The following is a 27,594-nucleotide window of genomic DNA, read 5'->3' as shown; positions in this document are numbered from 1 at the left end:
TATAATTTATACTTGAATGAGATCCATCTCCTCAAGTTTAGCTTAATGCGCCTAAGCAATAAATGATTACTTCATGTCCTTGGCCTGGGGGTCAGGAGAAATGAGTAAAAAAAGAGCCAAGAAGAGGATTATTTTGCCCTAATGCATTTAAGAGATTTTTTTCCTCCTTGAAAGAAAGACCCCAAGGCCTCCATTGCACTTCTATTTGAATCTAGTTATCTGGGGGACAACTGTGCCAAAGGCCTGATATTTCCCAATTTAATCTGAGGTCATAATAAAATAAGCAACAAAAGAGTTATTTGGGATTTCCGTTTCTCACCCTTATCATCAAGACTCACTGCCTCCCATCATCAATATTTATTGAGCATTTACAGTGTACTAGGCACAATAGAACATACAGAAAACATTGTCCCTGCTCTTGAGGAGCTTACATTCTAAAAGAAAAAAAAAAAATACACCTCTTTTAAAATGGTATTTTTGTTTGGTGTTTTCTGCAAGGTACTGAGGAAATAGTTTGGGGGTGAGCTTTGGGTGTAACTTAGCCCCATCATTATTTAAAGAGAGGAAGAGGAAGGATTTTAAAGGCAGACAATGACAGACCATTCAGGTAGGTAGGGTTTACAAGGAGATAAACACAATCTCATCAACTAAGGAGAGATTTGCTGCAGTAAATAGGATGAGGGAAATAGTTTGTGGGATGCAAGCAAAGGAAGCAAGGTATCCTTAGACATTGAGTGGAGCCAGAAAGATCATGCGGCCCTTTTTCCAAGTACACACGGCCACCAAGTAGGAATGGTTGGTGACAAGACAGAAGGCTAAAAAAGGTAATCCTGTGCACCTGACAAATAGAATAAAGGATCAAAATTGAAGGCAGGCTATAACAATATCAAGAAATTCTTTAAAAACAAAAGTGATTTGGAAGCACAAAACTTAGTTAATGCTACCCAATATCATGATGGGTCAAGAACATTGTGGCTTCCTAAGTTAGAAAATGCCATATACCAAAACTTTAAATGGAACATATTACTTTTTCCCAATCAATCCCGTCTCTGAAAAAAACAAACAAACAAAGACAAAAACAAAACAAAACTATTTTTTTTTTTAGAGGAGAGGAAGAATATGGGACATGGTTGGGAACAGTAGTAGTTCTATTAGTAGCATTTTGTTATGATAAACTTTGTATTTAAACTTGGTAAAAGCCCATTAGCTGCCAAGAGGGAATAAGGAATAAATTTCCCAAAATGTACAATTTCCTTTAGAGAAGTTTCAGAACCAAAAGACTAATTTACATGAAAAGCTGTAGAGAAAGTAGTTGAAAAGTCCATTCATAAAACTTTTATTCCACTTACATGAACTTAATACATGTGTTCTTAACAATTATGCTTGGATTGTTCATGAAAATTTCATAAGACATTAAACAAAGCTAGCCATCATCTGAAGTTATTTCCCTGTTAACTATTTTTTACAGCACATGCATGTTATTAGGCAAGTATCAAAAAAACAAAAAAAATCACAAAAGCAAAACCAAAAAATACCCCAAAACAAAAAAACAAAAACCACCCAAACAAAAAAATCCCAAACCAAACCAAAAAACCCTAAAAAAAAAAAAAAAAAAAAAAAAAAAAAAGAAAGAAAGAAAAAGAAAAGTTAAATACATGGGATTTTTATTTTGCTGCTGTGCTTGATACACATAAAGTAATGGATATCAAGCAATTCATTTTTACTGCATCTTTACTTGTACATTTGTTCTTAGGTTGCCTAAAACATTTAAATACAAATAAAAGGAGTGTAGCAAAAATAATGAAAGCAAACAGCAGGTAACTTTACAAATAATGGAATGTGAACCGTTTCTGCCCTTATCCAGAGTAAATTGGGTCACAACTAAAGGAACACTTCTGCAACTGTAATCAAAGGTGTGCACACTGAGAGTTGAGTATTCCACGGATTCTCATGGTTCCATACACGGTATCTACAGAATACCCATTTCTACTACAGCCTTGTAAGTGCTCCAAACCTTAAAGTACCCACAAAAACTACACCTGTATCTGGAACCAAGTATCCCTTTTATTCCCCACCAGGACAAACCAATATGTAGGCAGTTTTCTTTGCTTAGACATGGAAGCAGTTTTAACACTGGCCCTTGTGAAGCCACAATGTACCAAAAGTACTATGCCAAACATTTATAACTAGTATAAAAATTCCACATCCCCATATTGGCCACCTCAAGATGAAAACAGATAATTCCCTAAATGTTAACTGGCTCTACTCCCCTAATATTCAACATAAAAACCACATGGGAAATATAGAAATTCAAATAGAAGTAACATAAACCTGTCATAAATCGTAAACAAAAAACTATTTGTGGGACAGCATGGATGACAAATGGTCTACTGTGTAAATTTTAGAATGAGGCAGACAAAAGTTGGAAGGCCGGTTAATTTTCCCCTCCTTCTCCTGCTTCAGCTTCGTCTCCTTGGGTGTCCGATGTCCACAACTGGTAAAAGAAGGAAAGATTTTTCAGCATGTTTCAGTTTGAAAAAAATCTTAATAAATTTGTCATGGTACCAGACTGTAAACACAGCTTTTGCTGAAAGCTTTCTTTAAAAGATTACAGCAATGAAGACAGCTTCAAGATACAGAACACCCTCATTTTTCTCCCTAACCTTTGTATGGTAAACACTGTTAAGTACTAAACAAGTTGTTTTCAACCAAGTCGGATACAAGAAACTTGGTTACCATAGAAAAGAAAACAAAATAAAAAATACGGAAGTGCTACAAAATACTAAGTATTAATAAGCTATGGGAATATCAAATTGCTCTGAATAGCCCCAACACGAGAGATGGATGTGTATGTTTAGTGTACCCAAACTAGAATCTTAATTCAACCCAAGTTCAAGCTCAAGATGACTATTTTCCTTTCATAAAACATTAAGACTCCTCCAAAGACAATCTCATTCCATGAAATTTGGGAGTGAGGATATCAATCCTGAATTAAATTACAAACTTAGCTTTTCTAATGTTTTTAGCTTAGGAAAACATATCTTTGTGAAACTGTAGGACAGATGGAACAGAAAACAGTATGGTCAGAACCCAATCTTATAAGAGGTAAAAACTGAACTGTCCAACAGTGGTAAGACTACGGATTCTATTAATTTTTTTCACTAATGTTAATTTATTGGCAGTAAAAAAACCCCAAAAAAACAAAAACAACCTCAAAATTATTTCAGCTTCTTATTTTTTACAAGTCTTTTAACATAGTCCATTAATGACTTTCAGATGTAATTATAAAAGGACTACTGCTTATATAATGAAAAAGGAAGGGGAAAAAAAAAAAAACGCAGTAATATTTTTCTAACTCCCAAATCACCCATTAGCTTTATTAACCAAAGAGATCTCTGCCCTGGAAGCGAGACTTCATCCAAGGTCATACATTTAAGCTAAATGACCTTTGCAAGTCTGTGTGTTCCTGTTAAACAGGGGTTTTGTAAGATGAAACTGTCTTTTAACATTTCTTCCCAATTTTAACCTTCAAGGATTCTTGAATTTTTCATAAATACCTGAAAATACTTGACACATTTTTCTACTAGAGTTGTATGTTGGCAATATTAGTCAACCAGATTCAATCTCAAATACTAGGTAGTTATGACAAAATTTCTTAACAGATAAATGATCCGGGGCACCTGAGTGACTCAGTGGGTTAAGCCTCTGCCTTCCGCTCAGGTCATGGTCTCAGGGTTCTGGGATCGAACCCCGCATTGGGCTCTATGCTCAACGGGGAGCCTGCTTCTCCTTCTCTCTCTGCCTACTTGTGATCTCTGTCAAATAAATAAATAAAATCTTTTTAAAAAAAACCCAGATAAATGATCCAATCCACCTATATTGATAACAGGTGATATTACCAAGGCTTAGAGAAGACACACAGTAACTAGTGATAGAATCAGAATGCAATCCTTGGTTTTCTTTTCACCCAGTTGTTGGGAGTATGCTTTTTCATGCTATACTAACCAAAATCAGCTCTAAGTATTTATTTCAGGTCAGGCCCTCTCAAAAAGTGATGACAATGTTAACAGTAAGCAGGCCTCAACTTCTACCTTTTAGGAATGACAACTATCTCATCACTTCAAACCAGAAAATATGAAAATTCTTTATATTAAAAACAGCTAACAAAGTGAAGTGCTTCTTTCATTCGACATAAAAATTCATTCTTTAAGAAACTACAAGTTACTACTCTCTTGACTAAAATAAAAATCCCCCAAGGTTGTAAGTAGCCTCCAGTTACACGTCCTAAAATAATTTTAGGTGTTTAATAATAACCAAGTACACAATGTGGTTCAGAAAACTCTTTGATGATAACTCAACACTAGAATACAGACCTGGTTCAGAAAATTGGCAGTGAACTAGAATAAATCTGGAAGCGAAATGTATAAAATGATTTACAGTTCTCCAGCTTTACACCACAAGTCTTCACTCCTAGCTCATTACCTGGCATAGCAGGCACTTGATAATTTTTACACCTAAGACTCAAAACTTCAATTATTTATCTGAAGGAGAATGGGAAAACCTATGGGATTAAAGAGACACAACAACCACTTTGCAAGGTGTAGACTTTATTTGGATCCCAATTCATATAAAAAAACTTTAAAAAAAATTTTTGAAGATTTTAATTTTTGACAGAGAGAGAGATCACAAGTAGGCAGAGAGGCAGGCAGAGACAGAGGGGGAAGCAGGCTCCCCGCTGAGTAGAGAGCCTGATGTGGGGTTCAATCCCAGGACTCTGGGATCATGACCTGAGCCGAAGGCAGAGGCTTTAACCCACTGAGCCACCCAGGCGCCCCAAATAAAAAAAAAAACTTTAAAAAAAAATAGACAATTAAAAAAAAACTGGGGTTTGAGTACTATTTAGATATTAAACATTATTAAAAATTACTGCCAATTTTTTCCATGTGTTAATGGCATTGTGGTTCTTTTTCTTGGTCTGGAGAATGTTAAGGATAAGCATGAGATTCCATAACAAGCCTTTTTTTTACTAACTAACTAGGCAAAACGTTTCCATTTGAATTCCATAGAGTATCTGAAATCTTGTAACTGAAGTTACTGATGGGAGTACTACAGCTGTCTAAATATGGAAGCAACTTTATGATCAAGAAAATCACTTTTTAAAAAAGGCTTTTATTTATTTGAGACAGAAAATGAGCAAGAGACAGCATGAGCTGGGAGGAATGGGAGGAGAAGTAGGCTATCCGCTGAGAAGGAACGTGACATGGACTTGACCCAGGATCACCACCTGAGTGAGCCAAAGGCAGATGCTTAACTGACTGAGCCACCCACGTGCCCCAAGAAAACCATTTTTAATGGAAATTAAACATGAAGAGAACTTGCATAGTTTTGATAGTAAAAACTATTCTGTGACTAAAATGGAACAAGCGGAAAAACCAAATTGAAATGGGAAATGAAACAGCCTATGTGATTGGAAGTCCAAAACCATAGCTTACAAAATTATTTTAAGAACTAAAACTCTAACAACAGATATGCAACTAATTAAAGTACAGATTTTTGGTCCTTTCTATAAGGCGTTTTTTCTTCATAGTTTTAATAGCAAATACGATTTCATATTCAACACAGAGTCCAGAAATATTCTTAGTAATAATTTATAAAAGAACGTAATTTCAACCACACTGGCCATTCATGATGCTGTTATGTACTTACTGTCAAGTTATCTCTCAGTAATTGCATTATTAGCGTGCTGTCTTTGTATGACTCTTCACTTAATGTATCAAGTTCAGCAATGGCTTCATCAAAAGCCTATGATACAAAAAAAGGACATGTCAGTGCTCAAATAATAAGGATTACTAAATTTCCAGAAAACAGGTAAAATACGTACTGTCTTTGCAAGAGAGCAAGCTTTCTCCGGGGAGTTCAGAATTTCGTAATAGAACACAGAGAAGTTAAGGGCCAGACCCAATCTGATAGGATGTGTCGGTTGCATTTCCTTTTTGCTGATTTCAAAAGCTTCTTGGTATGCTTGTTGTGACTGATCTACAATCCCTGGAAAATAAAATGTGCCAAAACGTATTGACAATCTGCACTTCATCTTCACTCCTCAAGCCAGACCTTTAATATCCAATGCATGCTGTGAAATATTAAGCTGTAGCCACCTTGACTGAATGAAGATCTTAAAGATAAAAAACCTTCTCAAAGGAACACCACACTAACCATTAGTCAATGTCAATACAAAAACAACTCTTACGATCATCTCAGAATTATATTTTTAATAACTAGTTCACACTGCTCTACAGTTATGCTGTGATCATGATCTCTTAAAATTGTGAGGAAACATTCCTATGCCCAAAATTGGTTTTTCAGCAAGCAAGCTTTTTAGAATACCAGTATTAGGCAGCAGATATACATTCGCAGGACTTAATTACTGGAGCATGTGGGTGACTCTGGCTCAGGTCATGATCTCAGAGTTGTTAAGATCAAGCCCAGAATGGAGCCTGCTTAGGATTCTCTCTCCCTTGCCTTCTGCCCCTACCTTTATAGTAAAGAGAAAAGTTAATTACTGCCCTTCTTAGAACTAGTGTTCTAAGCAATTAAACAACAAAAAAAAACCCTACAACTGTTTACATTTCAGAGAGACTACTTCCATACTATGTTATTTTATAGAAGTTCAACAAACATGTTGAAAACCAGGTTACCTTTCTTGTCATCACCAGCAGCAACCTCTGCCAAGTAACGGTAGTAGTCTCCTTTCATTTTCAAATAGAAGACTTTGCTCTCTGCTTGTGAAGCATTGGGGATCAAAAACTTTTCCAAAAGAGACTTTGGAAAGAAAAGAAACAGTCACAGTAAGAAGAAAATACTTACAAGACTGAAAAAAAAAAAAAAAATCCTCATTTCTTAACAGCATATTATAATATAGCCTAAGTTATAAAATTCTAATACCCAATTATTGCCAGTACTACAATAGTTGACTGCAGTAGGCTCATGAATTTGTGGTTTAAAAGCAGAATGCTTTGGATAGCAATACTTAAAAAGTGAAGCTAAGGTTGAGTTCACTACTTAAGGACACATTTTGAGTATGTGACTACCCTGCACAGTGCTATCGATCTACATCCTGATAACGACCATATGCTTCAGTGAATGTGAAACAATGACAGCTCCTAACAAGCTTTTTCTAACAAGATGACAAACTTTCCATTTTCAAGGTAGTCATTAGAATGGAAAGCACACAAGAGATGAAACTTCTGGGACTCTGGAGGATTATGCCTCAAGCAAAAACCAATAATGTAAGAGATACTACCAGAGCCCCAAACCGAGAAAGCAGAATAAAATTAACTTTATTTAGAAGAACACAATTTAAGCAAAACCTCAAGAGGTAAAAAGTTGTTTGAAGTTCCAGTGTTCCTATTTAAAGTAAGACGGTGGTATGGGGCACCTGGGTGACTCAGCTGGTTAAGCACTGCACTCCTGGTTTTGGCTTAGGTCCTGATCTCAGGATTGTGAGATTCAGCCTTACACCAGGCTCCCCACTTAGCAGGGGGCCTGCTGGAGATTTTCTCCCTCACCCTATCCCTGCTCGCTCTCTCCCTCTCTCTCAAATAAGTAAATCGGGGGGGGGGGGGGGGGGGGGGGAGGAAAGACAGTGGTAGATAGGTTTATGAGAATTACAGATCTGAAGAGTGAACCCTTAATTTCCTTAAAGTGATTTTTAGCTAATAAAATGCATATTTACAGATCACACCAGCTAAAATTTCATCCTGTATAATTTTCTTTGAAACTATTAACAATCTAAACTAATTTAAATCCTAACATGCTAGTTAATAATAATTACATTCTACAATTGATTTAAAGCAAAAAAATCAGATCATTGTATTAAGGGGAGAAAGTACAATAAACTAGTGGTTTTTTTTTTTTAAGAGGGAAAAAGAATTCCAGTAGTACAATTAGGCAAATGTTAATAAAAATACTCAAATAACAAAACCATTCTCACCACCCCAAGTTTTCCTCCTAGCTAAATACACCCCAGGAATCAAGGTGAAAATCAGTTTTCAACTGGGCTTAGTCCCAAACTAGTCCATTTTTACAAGAAGAGTTTTCGAATTCTTGGTTTCTATCCTTCTGGCAGTTATGCAGCAGTTTTAGTCTACTTTTATGCAGAACAGTGTGAAGCTACAGATACCACATGAAATGGGTAGGGGCCAACATGGCAGTAAGGCCAAGCTGCACTGCATTACTGGAAGGGGTTCAAGGTAAGAAGTCAAAGTACTATGTTTCCTGTGGTTACTAACCAATATCTGAAACTAGTAGCCTAAAATCAGATGAACACTTTGGTTAGGATAACAAAAACTTCGTATTACACCACACCCATACCTTCTTATTCAAAGACCTATCAGCTGCAAGTGTTTTGTCCTTTGAACACCACGCTCTTTAGGACATAAGCACTTTGAACACTGACTATGGCGGCTCTTTTGGGATCTGCCTCAAAAACAAAACACAGTGGGGCACCTGGGTGGCTCAGTCGTTAAGCACCTGCTTTTAGCTCAAGTCATGATCCTAGGGTCCTTGGATTGAGCCCCACATCGGGATCCCTGCTCAGCAGGAAGTCTGATTCTCCCTCTCCCACTCCCCCTGCTCTTGTTCCCTCTTGCTGTCTCTCTGTCAAATAAATAATTAAAAGTCTTAAAAAATAGTAATAATAAAAAAGAGAACATAGTTCCATTTAATATAATAAGTGGATTTTTCACTTGAGTATCAATTTTTCACTTAAGAAACAAATGAGTAGGCCTTTTCAAGTTTTATATCCTAATACAAATACATTATTCATTCAACTATGGAAAAATAGTATAGCCTAATGGCTTTGGAGTCAGTCTAGGTTTAAATGGTGGCATTCCATAAGTAAAAGGGTAAATTCTATTTCTGACTAGCTAAGGTAAAGGTTAGACTACAAAGTCTAACTAAAGAAAAAGTATATGTGATTAACCAGAATTCACAAATAACTTCAAACAGCAAGAGAATAATACATAAACTTAAAGAAGGCTCCATATACAAGTCTCTGGCTCATTCACATATGTAAGATTATATACTAAAATATCTTCAAATAAAACAACTAACAATAACTAAGCCCAACCATGAAAGTTATTTTTCACTTATCATTTCTATTTCATATTTTACTACTTCAATGTATTTTTCACATTCACTTAATTCTCTAAATACTTAAATGCCTATGCCAGACACTGAGAATATAATGGTGGATAAGATCATCTCTAACTTTGTCCCTAAGTGGTCTAGCAAGAAGAAAAATGAGACTGAGAGTAACATTGCCTACTCACGTCCTTCACTTTTCAATGACTAACCCATTTTATGTCAAGAGGAAGACCACAAACATGTGCAGTCAAGAGTGAATCACTTAAGATGTAAAACTTTACAGTACATCAACTTGTAGAAGTTACTAAGGCAAGGTGACAAGAAATGTTACAACCCATCCTTTGTAACCCATCTTTTTTTTTTTTTTAGTAACCCATCTTTTATGAGAACTAATTCTGTATCCCCAGTAACACTGTTTTACACTACAGTAACTCACAAGGAAAATTTTTTAAACAGTAGTTAAGCACCTCACCCCCCTAAAGTGAACACTGCGCAAGCCATAACACCGAAAACAAGAACAAAAACAACTTTAAAAAATATTAACCAGAAACTACAATAGGAAGGCAAGACAACAGTAACCAAGCAGCTTACTGCCCCAACAATAGACCAAAAGGACCAAGAATTAAGTATCAACAGTGGCAAACAAATGTTTCTAGTGAATGCTGACTACAAGATGAGAAAGCAAGCTCATTAAACTGTAACACAAAATATACCTCAAAAATATACCTCAAAATAAAGCTGTTCAAGTAAAGAGCTGAGAACAGGATAAATGGCATACTTTTGTCTATCACCTCTTCTGATGACATACTACTAAGAACCATTAAAACTTAAACACAAGAAGACAAACTAGATATTAAAAATTAAATAAAGGGTTAACACTTGGTTCAATAGGCTAAGAAAAAAACAGTCTCAAAGATAGGCTTCACTAATTCCCTGGCCATCCCTGTCCACGTATGCCATTCCTCCTCCTGTCAAGATATGGAATTTACTTCCTTTCTCCTGAGTTGGGGCTAACTTTGATGACTTCCTTTGACCAAGAGAATGCAGTGGAAGGGACCGAGTTCCATTTCTGAGCCTAAACCTTAAGAGGACAGGCAGCCTCGCCTTTTGCCTTTGGAACTCTAGGCCAGCATATCAAAAGTCAAACTACCCTGCGGAGAGAAAGGCCAAGCCAGCCCAGGAATGTGACAAGCCAGGCAACACCATTAGGATATTTCAGCCCCCGCCAAATGCAGCCACTAGTGACTCCAGCCAGTACCATGTGTAGAGCTGCAGTTGAGGCAAACCACAGGATCATAAAAAAGAATCAATCATTGTTTTAAGTTACTATGTTTTGAATGGTCATGCAGCAACAGACAAAAGCTATTTCAATAATAAAGATGACACTTCCAATTTTTAAATTATTTAATTTGATCCTTTCATAATCCCACCCATGAGATAAACTAAATTATGCTACAGAAGAAAATGGGGACCAGCTACATTATGCAATGCGCTCAAAACCGCAACTAATGTGTGAAGGGACAACTTCAACTAGGCAATTTAACCTGTACTACTATAATTATGCAGCATTTTTTCCTGCCCCAATAGGGTACTATGCCTACTAAAAAGGATAATGTGATTCTAAGACATTACTAATACAATTAAGAATCAAAATTAAGGAAAATGATTCAGTTCTATAATGTACTAATGAGACCAAATCTACAGTATATTGCTTCTTTAAAAAAAATGTACCAAGACAGGCATCACAAATTGGAAAAGATCCAGGAAAGCAAGCAAGAATGGTAGAGAAACTAGAAACCTGTCATGATGATTTAAAGGATGGCTCTAGACAAGACTAGTTAAGTTTACCAAAAGGCAGATTTCTGCTCAATAAGAAGAGATTTGTATGAGTGGTCCAAACTTGGAATAAGCCACCTAGTCAAATAGTTCCATCTACTCTTACAGAGATTTTAAGGAAAAATAAGGTGATCACTTGGGGTATTTTATAGATTCACACATCAGATGCCATTTCATTCAACTCTAACATAAGATATGGAAGAGATAGAGTTTATTCAATTTAGTTAGTTTTAGTACTAAAGAGGTGATTAAGTATGTTAATTTGTCAAACTGACCAAAGAGGATTAAAAGCTACATTTTCCAGATTTAGAAGCCACAGGAAAGACCCAAATGTAGGGAAAAGACCAAGATGGAAAGAATAAGAACAAAATGAAAAAAGGAAGCAGTACTTACCAGAAAGCAGCAGTGACAAGGAAAAAAGTGGAGGTGAACAAACTTAAGTCAAATGGAAGACAGGACCAGTAGTAGCTATTTTCAAAACATACAGAAGCTTAAGAGAATATCCTTCTAAATACATAATGCAACCTTCTAATAAGTTTCATTCATCTATTATAGTATAATGAAAGTGATGATTACTCTGGGCAACATAGCATTATGTAAGTGATAGATGAGACATTACAACTTCCAACCATGAAAGAAAGGGTAAGCTCACCACTGATGTACTTCCACTTACAAAATTCTTCATATAACACAGTACATTAACTTTCTAATACAAATTTAATTAAAATGGAAAAGGATATTTAAGTCAAACACAAAATTAAAGAACATCTTACACTCAAACACGGAGGCTACATAATCTGTATGAATCTTGCTAAAATATAATTTGATTTAAAAATTCAGTATTGCCTCAGCAATTTAAAAAATCTGCTTTTGATGACAACCACTGTATTTTAAAGATGCCAGGGCCAACATCTGCAAAAATATCTATGATTAATTTGCAGAATTAGAGTTAACATATATTCTGACTTTATATAGTAGTCAACCTAATAAGGTAAAGTGGGACAGGAAGCAGAAAGATGCTACTAGAAGCCCACATCCAACATCTTTCTGTAAATGGTTCATAATCCAATGCTAAATGATACGTTCTTGAGAAGGCACTGAAATTTAATCTAATCAACGAATAAATTATGTGACCCTTGAGATCTTAAGAGATAAGAGTTTTCTCTTTACAGATACAATTAACCTCTTAGGTTGTAAAAACACTTAAGATATATGGGGTCAAGTAATGATCCCCCCTCAACCTGTCAATTTACCAAAGCAGAATATATAAGCAAGTTTCTAACACATGCTTTCATCAAAGGATGAGCTACATACCATCAATGCTTTGACTGTGGAATAGGACTGCCCTTCCTGGGGTAGGTTTAACCTGCCTTCATTAACAAGAACTTAAATACTCAATCCTGACTGTGGTCAGATATTTCTAATAAAAGGTTTATAAACTGAAAAACCTATCTCTATTCTACTGATACACCATTATTACTGGTCCTTTAGTATGATTACAATCTGAAATTAAGAGGAAGAGTAAAACATCAAAACTTCAGGCAACAATTGGCCTAGAAGCCACCCAGATCATCAAAACTACTACCTAAACTGGTACAAGACCCTAACCTCTGGGTATCCAAGCACTTCCTAGAACATCAGTTTGGTGTAATAAAGCATAAACTCTAAAATCAGACAGATTCTGAATGCCTTGCTCATCATTAATTTTGAGATACTGGGCAAATTTATATCTCAGAGCTAATCTATAAAACTAAATGAAAATTTATATAAAATGATCTACATGAAAATCTACTTCAAAAGGCTGCTATGAGGTTTAAATGACAGTGTAAACAGAAAAGCACCAATCACAGTTCCTGAGAGCAGGCACTCTATTCAGATATAACATGAGATTTTGACATTCAAATAATCTCATTTTTAACACTCTGAGTTCAATAATCTAAATTTGTGTAACTATTAAGGGGGTGAAATAACATGCAAAAAGCTTTCAGTTTAAAACAGTACTATCATATCAAATGAAAGGTATGGGGAGCCTGGGTGGCTCAATGAGTTAAAGCCTCTGCGTTCAGTTTGGGTAATGGTCCTGGGGTCCTGGGATCGTGCCCGGCATCAGGCTCTCTGCTCAGCGGGGAGTCTGCTTCCCTTTCTGTCTCTGCCTGCCTCTTTACCTATTTGTGGTCTCTATCAACTAAATAAATAAAATCTTTTTTTTTTAAAGGAAAGGGATCATTTTCCTTAATTATTCTTTTTATAAAAGCAGACTTGTAAACTATGGAGACAGACTGCCTACTGCCTAAAGTCAAATCCCAGTTCACTGCTATTATACTAGCTGCATCACCTTGACAAAGTTCTGAAATGTCCCTGGGCCTCAGATTTCTCAACTGTAAAACTATTAGTAGATATAATATACAAATGTGTTGAGAGGATTAAATGAATTAATATATAGAAAGCATTTAGAACAGAGCAAGAAGGGATACCCTTTGGAGGACAGAACAGTATAATCTGATCCAGCATTCTCCAACCAAATATTTTCTTTTACGTACTGTCTAAACTAATCAAGTATAAGTTATCAAAGGAAATACTTGGACTATAGATAATTAACTTTAAAATGACACCTTAGTGCTCGCTTCGGCAGCACATATATTAAAATGACACCTTAACCAGCCAACCCACCAACATCCCAGAAACCCACCTTAGTTCCAGACTGCCCTCCTCTCAGGTGCTCTAATTTCCTTATGTTTCAAAAATGCTAACTTATTCCACCCAACCACAGTACTTATTACTGCGCTCTAAACTTACACGTTCGGGGTACCTGGGTAGCTCAGTCGGTTAAGCATCTGCCTTCAGCTCAAGTCACGATCCCAGGCTCCTGGGACTGAGTTCTGCATTGGGCTCTCCGCTCCTCCCTCTCCCTCTGCCTGCTGCTCCCCCTGCTTGGGCTTTCTCTCTCGAAATAAATAAAATCTTTTTTTTTTTTTTTAAAGATTTTATTTATTTATTTGACAGAGAGAAATCACAAGTAGGCAGAGAGGCAGACAGAGAGAGAGGAGGAAGCAGGCTCCCTGCTGAGCAGAAAGCCCGATGTGGGGCTCGAACCCAGGACCTGGGATCATGACCTGAGCTGAAGGCAGCGGCTTAACCCACTGAGCCACCCAGGTGCCCCGAAATAAATAAAATCTTTAAAAAATTTTTAAAAATAGATACATGTTCTAGGAAAAAAACTAAGTAATAACAATAAATGCCCCCTAATTTAAGGTTTAAAGACTTTTGGTTTTAGGACTGCTTTATACTCATTAAGAAAATTTGGAAAGCTGTCAAGATCATGAAAGTGGAGAGGAGTTTTTCAAAATTCTTATTTATGCTTCAAACCTTAACTTTTATCACTGGTCACAAATACCATTTGTTTTCATTAAAGTGACAAGCTCACTCCTTCATTTTCAAGATGTCTGCCAAATACTCAAGTATGAATAACCAGCTTGCCTGTCTGTCGTTCTTTGAAGAGTGTTCTGTGGGGGAAAATAAGGGAGCAGCTAGTTTAGCTCATGATTCAAATAATCACAAAAACTTTTCCTTGCGGCACCTGGGTGGCTCGGTGGGTTGAGGCCTCTGCCTTCAGCTCAGGTCATGATCCTGGGGTCCTGGGGTCCAGCCCCACATTGGGTTCTCTGCTCAGCAGGGAGCCTGCTTCCCCCCTCTCTCTCTGCCTGCCTCTCTGCCTACTTGTGATCTCTGTCAAATAAATAAATAAAATCTTAAAAAAAAAAAAAAATCCAACTTTTCCTGGAAATTACTGCTAGACTTCCCATTATGCCTCAGAATATTAAAAAGATATCTACATAAGGGCTAGCAATGATTTTATAGCTTCAAGAACAGTAAGTAAAGCCAGTATCTACCCCCCCCAAACTAGATGGGTGGTGGTGAGGGATATATAAATTATTAATACAGTATGGTGCCACTATCTTTATTAGTATTGGGACTGGCAGTTTTTCCATCAGTCCTAATGTCCACACAGTGGAATCAATGGTGACTCAGTATTATCATGAAGATGATTGTGACCTCACAGACCCCCTCTACAAGGAGCCTACGCATCACTCTTAAGAACTATTGATTTAAAGTTATCTGTGTTAAAATACCATCCACCTTTCAATATCCAGCTCTAATTCAATGTTCTCCCTAAAGCTAATTCTCAAAACTATCCAGTTAAGGCCTATGTTTTCTATACCTCTAGTGTTTAGTGAATTTTTTTTTTAAAGATTTTATTTAAAGATAGAGCAAGCAAGCAAATGAGCAAGTGAGTACAAGCAGAGAGACTGGAGCAGAGGGAGAGGGACAAGGAGAGACTGCACTGAGCAGAGCCCCACATGGAGCTTAATCCCACAACCCTAAGATCATGATCTGAGCTGAAATTCAGAGTTTGATGCTTAACCAAATGAGCCACCTAGGCTCATTTGGTTAACCCAAGAGCTTTTAATTAAGGAAAAAAAAGGAAATATCCTACTTCTGTCAATAATAGACTAGTTAAATAAATTATATGACACCCACATATAACACTATAAAACATTAAAAAACGAGGTGTGTGTCAGTATGGAATGAAGCATAAGACACACACCGAAGTGCATGTATGTGTGCAAGTCTGTGTATGCACAACTTACAGAATTATTTTTTTTTGGGGGGGGGGGATTCCTTGGTTTTGCTTGTTTCTTATTTTTAAGCAATCCCTACACCCAACGTGGGGCTTGAGTTTACAACTCTAAAATCAAGAGTCCTATACTCCACTGAGTTAGCCAGGTGCCCTCAGAATACTTTGTATATAAATACTAACTCATGAGTCTTCTTCAAGGATAGACTGTTTGCATAGGAACGATAAATTCCCAGAAAGATAAAAATAGGACTAGGACTAATATAGATTACCTCTGAGCAGGCAGGACAAAAATCAGAAAATCTTTATTTTTTAACTTCGTATCCTATGTGCTCTTTAACACCTAAATTATTATCCAGAGTAATTATAATTTAAAATAAAAAAAATTTAACTTTATACCTTCAACTTTTCACATACGTATCTATTCTTAACCTACTTATAGGCTCTTTAAAGACTCAAGTTTTATACATATTAGGCATTTAAATATTAAATCCCCAGGCTGAATTACATATGCATAGTTCAAACAGCTTCACTTGGATAAAACAGAAGAAACCTAGAATAATCTTGAGTAAAAGAGGAAATAAACTTAGTTTAGCAACCTGAAAACTATCAAGAGTTCATCATCTTACTGAACTTCTAGTTAAAATATGAAAGATATATTTTGTATGTCTATCATTGGTATAATATGAATTCTTAAGGTTGGTATTATACATTAGATAATGATTACTCTGAAAAAAAAAAACTATATTGTTCTCTCTAAAGACTTAAGACATTGCTCAAAAATGACGTTTCTGGGGCTACTGGATGGCTCAGTGGGTTAAGCCCCTGCCTTCAGCACACGTCATGATCTTAGGGTCCTGGGAGTGAGCCCCACACTGGGTTTTCTGCTCAGCAGGAAGCCTGCTCCCCCTGCCCCCCGCTGCTCTGCCTACTTGTGATCTCTCTGCCAAATAAATAAAATCTTTTAAAAAAAAATGACGTTTCTCTTTCTTATGATTTTCTTAATAACACTGTATTTTCTCTAGTTTAAGAATACATTGTACGGGGGCGCTTGGGTGGCTCAGTGGGTTAAGCCGCTGCCTTCGGCTCAGGTCATGATCTCAGAGTCCTGGGATCGAGCCCCGCATCGGGCTCTCTGCTCAGCAGGGAGCCTGCTTCCTCCTCTCTGCCTGCCTCTCTGCCTGCTTGTGATCTCTCTGTCAAATAAATAAATAAAATCTTAAAAAAAAAAAAAAAAAAAAGAATACATTGTACAAAACATATAGCATACTAAATATGTGTTAAAAGACTGTTTATGTTACTGGTAAAGCTTCCAATCAACAGCAGGCTGTTAAGTTTTGGGGGAGTCAATAGTTACACAATTTTCAACTGCACTGGGGGGTGGTCTGCACCTCAACCCCCACATCATTCAAGCAAGGGCCAACTATATTCAGAAACAGCAGCCAAGGGGCAGGCTAGGTACATATATATCCTAATATGCTTGCAGGACCCCTGGACCCCTTCCAGGGTTCTATGTAATAACCCTGAAGGACACTAAGGGGGACAAAAATCCAGAGAGAAAGTCTTCCTGCTTTTCATTCCAACATTAATTTCAAAACCAATTTTATTCCAGGGAAACTTCTCTAATGCACTTCCTATCCCACCGCTATTCCTTAGTTTTTCTTTAAATTCAAGTTTACTTTTTCTTCCTTTCTTTCCTAAATGAGAATCAGAATTTATAGACAAAGGGTCCTTAGACTAAACTCTAAAATCAACGAACGGGGGCGCCTGGGTGGCTCAGTGGGTTAAGCCTCTGCCTTCGACTCAGGTCGTGGTCTCAGGGTCCTGGGATCGAGCCCCGCATCCGGCTCTCTGCTCGGCGGTGAGCCTGCTTCCTCCTCTCTCTGCCTACCTCTCTGCCTACTTGTGATCTCTCTCTCTCTCTGTCAAATAAATAAATAAAATTAAAAAAAATAATAAAATAAAAAATAAAAATAAAATCAACGAACGTCCGTTATCAAGTATTTATACGTTTATTCAGCCCTAAAGAACACTGACTATGCACTTCAATTAAATCACTGGCCTAGGGGCACCTGGGTGGCTCAGTGGGTTAAAGCCTCTGCCTTCGGCTCAGGTCATGATCTCAGGGTCCTGGGATCGAGCCCCACATCGGGCTCTCTGCTCAGTGGAGAGCCTGCTTCCTCCTCTCTCTCTCTCTCTGCCTGCCTCTCTGCCTACATGTGATCTCTGTCAAATAAATAAATAAAATCCTTAAAAAAAATAAAAAATAAATCACTGGCCTATGTGCTGTGATCTGGGCTTGCCAATTAGAATACATGAAGCCAGCTAGCTAATGAACTATGTATTTCAAAGTAAAATTACAAGTTATAGAACAGAGATATCTTCCCCTCTTCAAAGAGGAATCCATCAGAAAATGACATAATCCATTCAGAAAGTACTTTGTCAAAATACATTGTTCATAACCTTTGACAGAACAATCATACAACAGGGCATATATCTTTAAAAAACTCAACTGATTTCTACAAGTCCTCAGTGGTTTAAATTAGTATCCTATCTAGATACACTGGTTAACTAACAGGAGAGTATCATATGTCTCCTAGAGGGCACAATATCACTTCTAGGAAATGGAATTCTTCCTCAAATGCACAATCTGAATTATAAGAACTCACCAGAGAAATCCAAATTTAGGGGCAGTCAACAAAATTAAGACCAGTACAGTGAATTAGGAGGTTATAAGTGGTTTTATCTGTGAGTAAATTGTATAGGTTGCAGTTTATTTCATCAGTTATTTTACAAAATGCTAATTTTGACAATTATACTGTGGTTATATAGGACATGCTAATATTTAGGGAGTCAGGTAAAGGGTATTATTTTTTTTTCCCTAAGTTTGAAATTATTTCAAAATCGAAAGTTCAAAATAGGGTAACTGGTTACAAAGAATTTAACTACCACAGGTTTAAAAAAAGTTATTTTTCCTTTTGGTTATTTAATAGTATATAAAAATAAGTTTAAAAAAATTCTTTTTAAGAGTGACTACTTTTAAAACATTGACAATACCAGTGAGTTTGCTCTCTACTTTTATATCCTTTTCTGCTAAATCGTATTTTTCAAACTTCCTTATTGGATTGGTAAAAAGTTGTATTTAGGAGAGAAAAAGCTCGAAAACAAGTGCTGATACATTTGTAAACAAAAATATGAGCGATAGAAAGCAGGCTCCCACTTTTTCTTAAAAAGTATTCCCCTAATAATCCTAAATTTAATTTCTACTAAAATAAAAATACATAAAATGTCTTTAGCAAATAGTAAGTAGCCCCTGAATATCAAAGCAAAAGAACCCCTAGTGAGACATTTATAGACTGCAATTTGAAAATATACGTAGAGCATGTCTTCTTTGACTTAACCTCACCAAATATGTGAATGGGAAACATCAAGCTTCCATAACCCATTCCTGTTTTAGACTGTACTACCATGGCCCTCTTCCATGAAAACAAAGAGAAGTTAGGATATAGATATTCTACTTCATACAAATCATGCATGAAAAATGCCAGTGGTTAGAAGAAAAAAAAGGGGGCAGGAAGCTGAGGCACAAAGGCTTTCACAAATGAGATTCTCATTACTCTCATTTAGGTACAAAATCCTAAAATACAGCCTAAAACTGAAGTCATTGTTTTTAATGAAACTGAAGTTGTTAATTTTATCCAGTTATTCGCACAATCCTCAATCCCTCCTAAAAACTTACACATTTACCCAGAGTAAACATCATGTTTCAATCTGCAACTAAGGGGATACAGGAAAAGACAAAATACTATGTTTATGGTATGACCTAATGTAAGTCACTGAACCTCTGAGCTTCAGTTTCTTACCTGTGAAAATAAAAAATCTAGAATGGATGCAGCATCAAGCCTAAAATTCAGTGATTCTATAAAGCTCAACTTCCAATTTATTTTATTAATTACAAAACTTGTAACACCCTAAAGTCATTTTTAATAACACCCTCAGTAAGAAATTTAATTCCAATTTTAAGCACATCGTGTAAGTTCAAATTTCTAGTCTTGCACAATTTCCTTGTGCAGAGAATTTTACCAGAATTTTCACTTTATTGTGCAGAGCCACTGAGCCTTTTATCATTCCTACATCTAAAATTCTAAAAAGCAGGGGCGCTTGGGTGGCTCAGTGGGTTAAAGCCTCTGCCTTCAGCTCAGGTCATGGTCCCAGGGTCCGGGGATCGAGCCCCACATGGGGCTCTCTGCTCGGCAGGGAGCCTGCTTCCTCCTCTCTCTCTGCCTGCCTCTCTGCCTACTTGTGATCTCTATCTGTCAAATAAATAAATAAAATCTTTAAAAAAATAAAATAAAATAAAATAAAATTCTAAAAAGCAAGCAGGCTTTTTGTTGCATTTGGGGCCCGCCAACTTGGAAATTAGTCTCTTGCTCCCCCTCGTGGCTGGAATGGCCTTTTTCGACTGCAGTTGCTTCCAAACAACCAATGAGAAAAATGCTCCACCAGAAATGCTAATGAATCAGGCCACTGCCAAAAATTAATTTGCATACATTTTGACTTAAACTCATCCTTCTAGGCAATGTTGGCCTACAAGAGTAAAATTTTAGGTGTCCTATGAATACGGGTCATCTAGAATGAGAAGACAGAGCCACTTAACTTCAAGGATGGGATCACAGAGGAGTGTAACCACTTAGCTGAATGCATTTTCCATTAATAAATAAATGGCAATCTTCACCATTTAGTCTCTAAAAAAAAAATCAACACCGAATTTGAGAAAACCAAGATATATTAACCCTGGTGTTAAGGAATGTTAAAGCAAGCCTAAAATATTCATCCTAATTCCTGTTGAAAGCTAGAGCAGCTGCTCCTTAAATTTTCCCTAAAATGAATCAAAAGGTATCTGCAGAAAACTTAAAGCTGATAAAAAGCCTGCTGTTCTAAAACATTTTGTATGTATGTCTCTAAAAAAAAACAACTGGGTGAAAGGACTCACAGTAAGTGGGATGAAAAACTGCTAAATTAAATCAGGTTCTGAGAACTGTCTACCTTTGGATCCTTAATACTAGGCAAAATAATCCCAGGGTAATCTATATTTTACCTCACATTCAAAATGCAGCTCCTAATGATAAAATGGTAAATTGTAGAAAGTACCAAAAAGAATTTAGAGCACCAAAGGATAACTGTTCAAACTGTTCTACCATTCTCGGGGGCTTTCCTCCTCCTTCCCTGACACAGAACCCTTTTTATAGTTGGCATCAACCTTGATCTGGGCTGACCACCAACCAAGGCCCCATTTCTCAGTATTTCCACCACAGAACTTTTGTTTAAAACACATAATTTTTACTGTTTTTTAATGTGCATATGCACACTATTATTATAAACTTTCTAGTGGGACTAGATTTTATCAGTTGCTTTTTTTTTTTTAAGATTTTATTTATTTATTTGACAGAGAGAGATCATAAGTAGGCAGAGAGGCAGGCAGAGAGATAGGGGGAAGCAGGCTCCCTGCTGAGCAGAGAGCCCAATGTGGGGCTCGATCCCAGGACTCTGGGATCATGACCCGAGCCGAAAGCAGAGGCTTTAACCCACTGAGCCACCCAGGCGCCCCTATCAGTTGCTTTTTAAAAAAAGGTGAAGACCAGCTCTTTCATAGTCAACCAAACATGAAGTCTTTCTGTTACATTATTTGTGTATGTGCCCATTTCCCTAAGTTATCAAGATTTTTTTTAAGAGCAGGGGCTTTTATTAAAATTTTACTAAATATGTATTTCTTTTATTTCTATATATGTATATTACATATCACATATATTTCTTTTTCAAAAGCACAGGGAGCTTATGAAATAAATATTAATATAAGGAATTTAAGCAGTTAATTTAAAGTCTTATGTTTAACCTCAAAATTAATAAATCAAACAATGAAACAATTACAAAAAAAGGTAAGCCGTGTATTTGCTATTTAATATCACCATGGGTGTGTGTTAACTCAATAATTTCCAAAACGTCCTTGAGGTAGGGACACCTGGGTAGCTCAGTGGGTTAAGCCTCTGCCTTTGGCTGGGGTCATGATCTTGTGGTCCTGGGATCAAGCCCCACATTGGGCTCTCTGCTCAGTGGGGAGCCTGCCTTCCCCCCACCCCCCCGCCTGCCTCTCTGCCTACTTGTGATCTCTGTCAAAGAAATAAAATCTTAAAACAAAAACAAAAACAAAAAAACATCCTTGAGGTAGATACTATCATCATTCCCATTTTGAAGATGTGGGAACAGTCACAGAGATGGAATAACTTGCCCCAAGTCATAAAATGAATAAAAATTTCAAACCCCGAAAGTTTGCATAGCCTGTGCTAGATTTAGATTCTATCATCCCTTTAAAGGTAGTACACACTTTAGGTTCCTTTATTTTTAGAAAAATTACACAAGATTATTCTTTAAGTCTTATCCCTGTGATCTTATAAGTTTGTCCGATGAAAAGCCCCTCTATCAGATGAAAACAACCAAAGGGGAAACTGGAGGGAAAATTCATTACTCATAAGAACAGGATCACTTTAGGAAGTCCTATTTCTGAACATTTTTCCAAACACAGTAGTAAAATACTGCTGTCAAAAACAGTAGTAAAACAGTAGTAAAATACTGCTGTCAATTTCACAGAGTCACATTTTACAAATAAATCATTTGGGGTAGGATTTCATCAAATGTTCCTGGGTTAAATATTAAAATGTGGTCCAATTTTATGTCTATGTCCTCCCTAAACTCTGGGCAATGGTGTTTATTATATGTTTAAAGCAGCAAAAAAGTTATAAGCAGACAGTTCATGAGTATTGGATCAACAAGTAGGTTTTTCTCCGAAAAGCATTTGTAATTAATCCATTAAGATGAGACCCACTCAACTCAGACTAGGTTCCTTGGTAATACTGCTAATTAAAAACAAACAAAATCCTCTTAGATCCCAAAACTTGTTTTCTAAGATAGGAATTAACCTCCACTAAAAAACATTTTTAACTATTTATATTAAACAATTCAAGTAAATGAAATCCCAATAAAACAAAATTGAGTACTCCTTGCAAATTAAATGCAATAGGGTCTTTCCTACATTTAAAAGAAATGAACAGGCATACAGGTCAACCCACTGAACAAAGTCTTATTTTTGGTTTATTCAACTCTACATATTAACATCTGACAGACTGTCCTTACAGTCCTACCTTGCCATCCTACCTGTGGCTAACACCACTGTAAGCATATTTTTATTTGGGGGAGAAGGGAAAAATGCTCATAACAATTTCTATCAAAAGAAAGTTGCACGGGGCGCCTGGGTGGCTCAGTGGGTTGGGCCGCTGCCTTCGGCTCAGGTCATGATCTCAGGGTCCTGGGATCGAGTCCCGCATTGGGCTCTCTGCTCAGCAGGGAGCCTGCTTCCTCCTCTCTCTCTCTGCCTGCCTCTATGTCTACTTGTGATCTCTCTCTGTCAAATAAATAAATAAAATCTTTAAAAAAAAAAAAAAGAAAGTTGCAGAAGTTTATATGCTGAAACCTTTTAGTATAATCTATTCAAGTGTAAACAAATGTGCATGTCCATATCATAGGATCATACTGATACCAAATCAGCTATATATCCATGCTTTGTTGACTCAGGAGCCAAACTGTAGCAATAAATAAATAAGCCAACAGAAAACAAAAGTGAACTGTGGCAAGATATAAGACTATTCTATAGAACGCCTGAGTGGTTCAGTTGGTTAACAACTGCATCTGGCTCAGGTCATGATCCCAGGGTCCTGGGAATGAGCCCCTGAGCAGGGAGCCTGTTTCTCCCTCTCCCTCTGTCTGCAGCTCCCCTTGCTTGTATTCTGTCAAATACATAAATAAAATATTTTCTTAAAAAGACTATTCTATAACATGTTACTACTTATGTCACATCAAATGCAAAACTAAATCAATGACAAATGACAACTGGTACTACATTTTTGCAGATACACGTTTCTGATTCAGAAAGAACAAATTAAGAATGACCTGTTGCACAGAAATGTGCTAATACCATGGAAATTGCTGTGATACAGTGGCTAAACACTCCATTCCTCCCAAGCCAAATTAAAATCTGTGCTACCTAAAAAATACGAGTATGCTTAATATCAAATTAAATACCACAAACATCAAAGTTCCCTTCTGTTTTCAAGGAGGATGAAGAGATGGAGTCAATCCCCTGAAGCTGGGGGCCGGGGGATGAACAAGATTAAAGTAAATTCTAAATCAGAGTAATGAAGCAGAAACCCTTAGGCCATAAAGACGGGAATTAGCAGTTGCTAGTCTCGGACAGCGGTAAGACCAAACTACAGTGAAAGGCTCTATATATGGGATTCTGGCAAAGATCGAACAGAAGGACAAGGGAATCCATGCTTTACAGAAATAATTAAGAGCTGTAAGCAGCACAGAACTGCCAAAATTAAGTCGACAGAAAGAAGAGGTAACTTCAAAAGAAAGATGAACTCTGGCTTTTGGCATACTGAAACCTACAGCAATTCTAAATCCCCTAAAGTGCACTGTTTATTCTCAATGTGAAACTATCATACTAAAGAAAGTACAAGAACCAGGATGAAATCACAACAGGGACCTTAGTAATTCTAGGAGGAAAAAATTCTAATATCTATTGTAATTTCAATAGACAAGTTTTTTTAATGTGGCTGACATTAGAACATCTATAATTTTAACTTTTAGAAGAGAATTTCTCATATCCATATGCATTCTTCACTATGAATGTGCCAAAGATTACTTACTTTAGGATCAAAAATGTATAGTCAAATGAATCTCAATAGCCCAATAACATTTAACTCAATATTGTAATGGCAAAACTATGTCATATACTGGGCTCCCTTTATATGCTAGAACCCCTCACCAGATATGAAAAGATACTATATATTCATGGGGGGGAACCCTAAGTCTTTCAAGGGTTAAACCCCAAGTAAAAAAAACAAGATTAGTATATAAATGATTAATATATATATCTATTATACAGGCACTGAGAATCTATTCTGATATTAGTAAAAGACATGAGTCCAAAGAACCAGATCAAATCTTTAAAAAATTTGTAAAATTCTAAAAGCAGATTTTCCTTATAAAAACAACTCTCTTTGCATGTCTACCAATCACCTTCTAAGAGGCAAAATTTGGTGTCACCTTCCAGGGCCTGAAGTTTTTCCATGGCCTCTAGACCACCACTCCTTAGTTGCTATACCATTATACAAGGTATGTAGAACAGTATAGTATAATCTAGCCAGTACCCAGCTCTCCTAGTCCCATCTCTTGCGAAAATTATTGAGAAAAAGCTACGGGAAGCAATACCCTCCCCCCCCCCACCAATGATCACACAGAATGATCTGGAATGCCACAACTCTTCTACAAAACCCTTAATATGCTAGATTAACCAAATTTCACTTAATTGATAACCTGGATTACATTATATTCTTCACTCCTAGGTAAGCAAACCCAACAATACCCATGACTTAGACTAAATGCTTGAGGATATACTTTTCAGCTACTCTCTGGAATCCCCCTCAGCTTCTAACAGCAGTTACTGATTATTTATTAAGATACCCGATTAAGAGTCGATATTTATTTCCCAAACCATGCCACTATATTGGCTATAATTACTTAAAGTGTTATGTTAAATGTTAGAATATACAAGGGTGAAAAGATATGTTACTATGAAAACTAAATGGAGTGCTTTGGAAAAACTAGGGTTTTCTGGGGGGGGGGCAGCTAGTTTTTAAAGGGAGTTACATACAGAAAAACAGCTTGGGTTGAACAAAGAAAAAAATTACACATTTCTAGAAGGATTCTGAAGCAAATGCTTACCACACATTTAAGTTCTCACTCTACTATGCAGACTCAAACTGTATTTTGTAAAGGATACGTTGATAAGGGTAGTTAAGCAAATTATTTGAAAAGGCTTGGTCTCACATTAGAAATGGACAAATGAACATATACATGAATTTTTTTTTAATTTAAAGCAAACATTTAAAACAAGTATGATCATATAAACTACTTTTCAATTAGCCAATTAGGATGCTTCTATTATACCACTACTGAGGTGTTACCACTAGGATTTCTTTACTAGTAAACTTGAGTGTTCTTAAAAGAAAAAAATGAAAAGCAAAATTATTCTTGGTGAGCTACTATAACTCAACAATAGCTTATTTTCCACCTTTCTAATTCAAAATGCCTCTGTGGGGGCCACATACAATTTCTTCCTTTTTCTCCAGTAGATTAGGAGTTGAATCATTATTTTCTATGTGTGTCTGTACTTCCTATTCTTGAGATTTTAATTCGGGTTTTTCACTCTAATTCTAATTTCAAATCCTTTCAACTTTTCCTTAGTTCACTTTTAACACATTAATCCCATTTTCATCATCATCACCATCACAGCTCATCACTAAAACTAAACATCTCCTATCATCTGTATCTCTTACTCTAACAGGCAGAAAGAGATTCTTAGTGAAGTACTGCTATACTGAAAAGGGATAGGGTAGCCTGTTGCTCTTCAGTTGTTGGTTATTCTTCCCCTTCACACCAAAGAGCAAACACCTACCTTTCTATTTTCAATCCTCTATTTCCTTTCATTTCCACATCATAGACCTTAGACTTTCTAACTGTATAAAACTGCTCACCAGGTGCAATATTTATTGCTTATCATGACAACTCCTCAAAAATAATGAATTTTATTATCAAAAAGACTCTGTCCAATGTATTCCTCCCTGGAAGGCTGGAGGTATCTACTATGCAACAAAAGGACTTTGTATTTTCAAACATACCAAAATCCATTTGACAAAAACATGTAAATATATTAAGTAGTAAAGATGAGTATAACACTGTAGAATTCTTTTTGAGAAACCCAATTCCAATAAATAAACTGTCTAGTGACTGTCAGCTTACAATTCCATACAGCGGTTTTTAAAGCCCAAGGCACGTAATATACCCAGGCCAGCAAAGCCCCCAAAGCTACCTGGTTTCCTAGCTTGTTCCTGCTTAACAGCAGTTCTGTAGGCTACAGATAAAGTGAGTGCCCAGCAACCACACCTTAAAACTGCCTTGGGCAAATAAAAATGTAGAGAAGCATATAAAATGGGACTCAGGTTAACTAAGTAAGTATTACTATTATTACTCAACTACTGCTGCCAACTGTTAGATGCTAGATACAAGATTTTACTGCTTCACCTCTTGTAAGCTGTTTTTTTGCCTTATACCAGTGGCTTTCAAATTTTTTAATGACACTCTGGAAAATTCACTGGTCAGTATGGACCCTCTGCCCCACAAAAATAGTATTTAAGGCTTCCTAGATCTTTTAAATCCCATTCCTGGACTCGAGTTAAGAGACTCCTCATTTTCATTCTCTGGTAACAATCCTATGGGGTAGACATTACTGTCATTTAATTGAACTCAAGTTTTCTCAGAGAACTGAGTAATTTCCTTAGGCCTTGCAATTAATTATTAGATGGTAAAAGCTGGTCTGATTTAGAACGTGGTGTTCTTTTTACACCACTACATTCTTCTTTGAGCTGGAATTGGGTTTTCTAGTATGTATTTTGTCATTTCACATTCAAGACAAAACTATCCAGTTTTTGGCTGCTTCTTGTCTATTTATGCAGAGGAAGTAGTAGAGATCACTACTATTTAGTCCTACCCCACTACCAGGAGAGGTTTTGGTTCACATATGGCAAACTTCAAATTAACAACATAAGGAAGAACCAAGTTCTCTTGCAAAAAGAGAAGTCCATGTTGTGAATGCCTATGACCATTTCCCACAGTAATGTTCTACTACTCTTGCACAAAGTAACATGATCACCCTTTCTGTTTAGTAAATGATATTAATTAAACACTTGATAAATGCTTATAACTAGAATGGCAGTAACCACTTAATAAAAGACGAAAGAGCTCTTCAGAAAAACTGAGCTCCTTTTAATGGAAATAGGTCTTTGGCCAGTATGATACAGATA

The 27,594-nt window shown here is 36.6% G+C and overlaps 1 protein-coding gene and 1 long non-coding RNA gene across 3 annotated transcripts in view; one reads left to right on the top strand and one right to left on the bottom strand.

The window, feature by feature from the left end:
- Positions 1 to 342: 342 nt before the first annotated feature.
- Positions 343 to 27,594, bottom strand: part of YWHAZ (tyrosine 3-monooxygenase/tryptophan 5-monooxygenase activation protein zeta) — a 33,287-nt gene continuing 6,035 nt past the window's right edge. For both annotated transcript variants that reach the window (XM_047725329.1, XM_047725330.1), the window contains exons 3-6: positions 6,696 to 6,819; positions 5,882 to 6,045; positions 5,707 to 5,802; positions 343 to 2,494 (exon numbers count right to left, since the gene is read on the bottom strand). In XM_047725329.1, the coding sequence (XP_047581285.1) occupies positions 2,435 to 2,494; positions 5,707 to 5,802; positions 5,882 to 6,045; positions 6,696 to 6,819 (444 nt within the window). In that variant the 3' untranslated portion in view covers positions 343 to 2,434. The remainder of the gene's footprint in view (positions 2,495 to 5,706; positions 5,803 to 5,881; positions 6,046 to 6,695; positions 6,820 to 27,594) is intronic.
- On the top strand, positions 4,100 to 17,711 carry LOC125097573 (uncharacterized). The gene is made up of 3 exons (XR_007126556.1): positions 4,100 to 4,220; positions 12,622 to 12,625; positions 17,683 to 17,711. It is a non-coding gene; the product is annotated as an uncharacterized LOC125097573 (long non-coding RNA).

This window comes from Lutra lutra, chromosome 4 (genome assembly GCF_902655055.1).
Source record: "Lutra lutra chromosome 4, mLutLut1.2, whole genome shotgun sequence".
NCBI classification, from domain to species: domain Eukaryota; kingdom Metazoa; phylum Chordata; class Mammalia; order Carnivora; family Mustelidae; genus Lutra; species Lutra lutra.
This window is presented reverse-complemented; position numbering and strand designations above follow the sequence as displayed.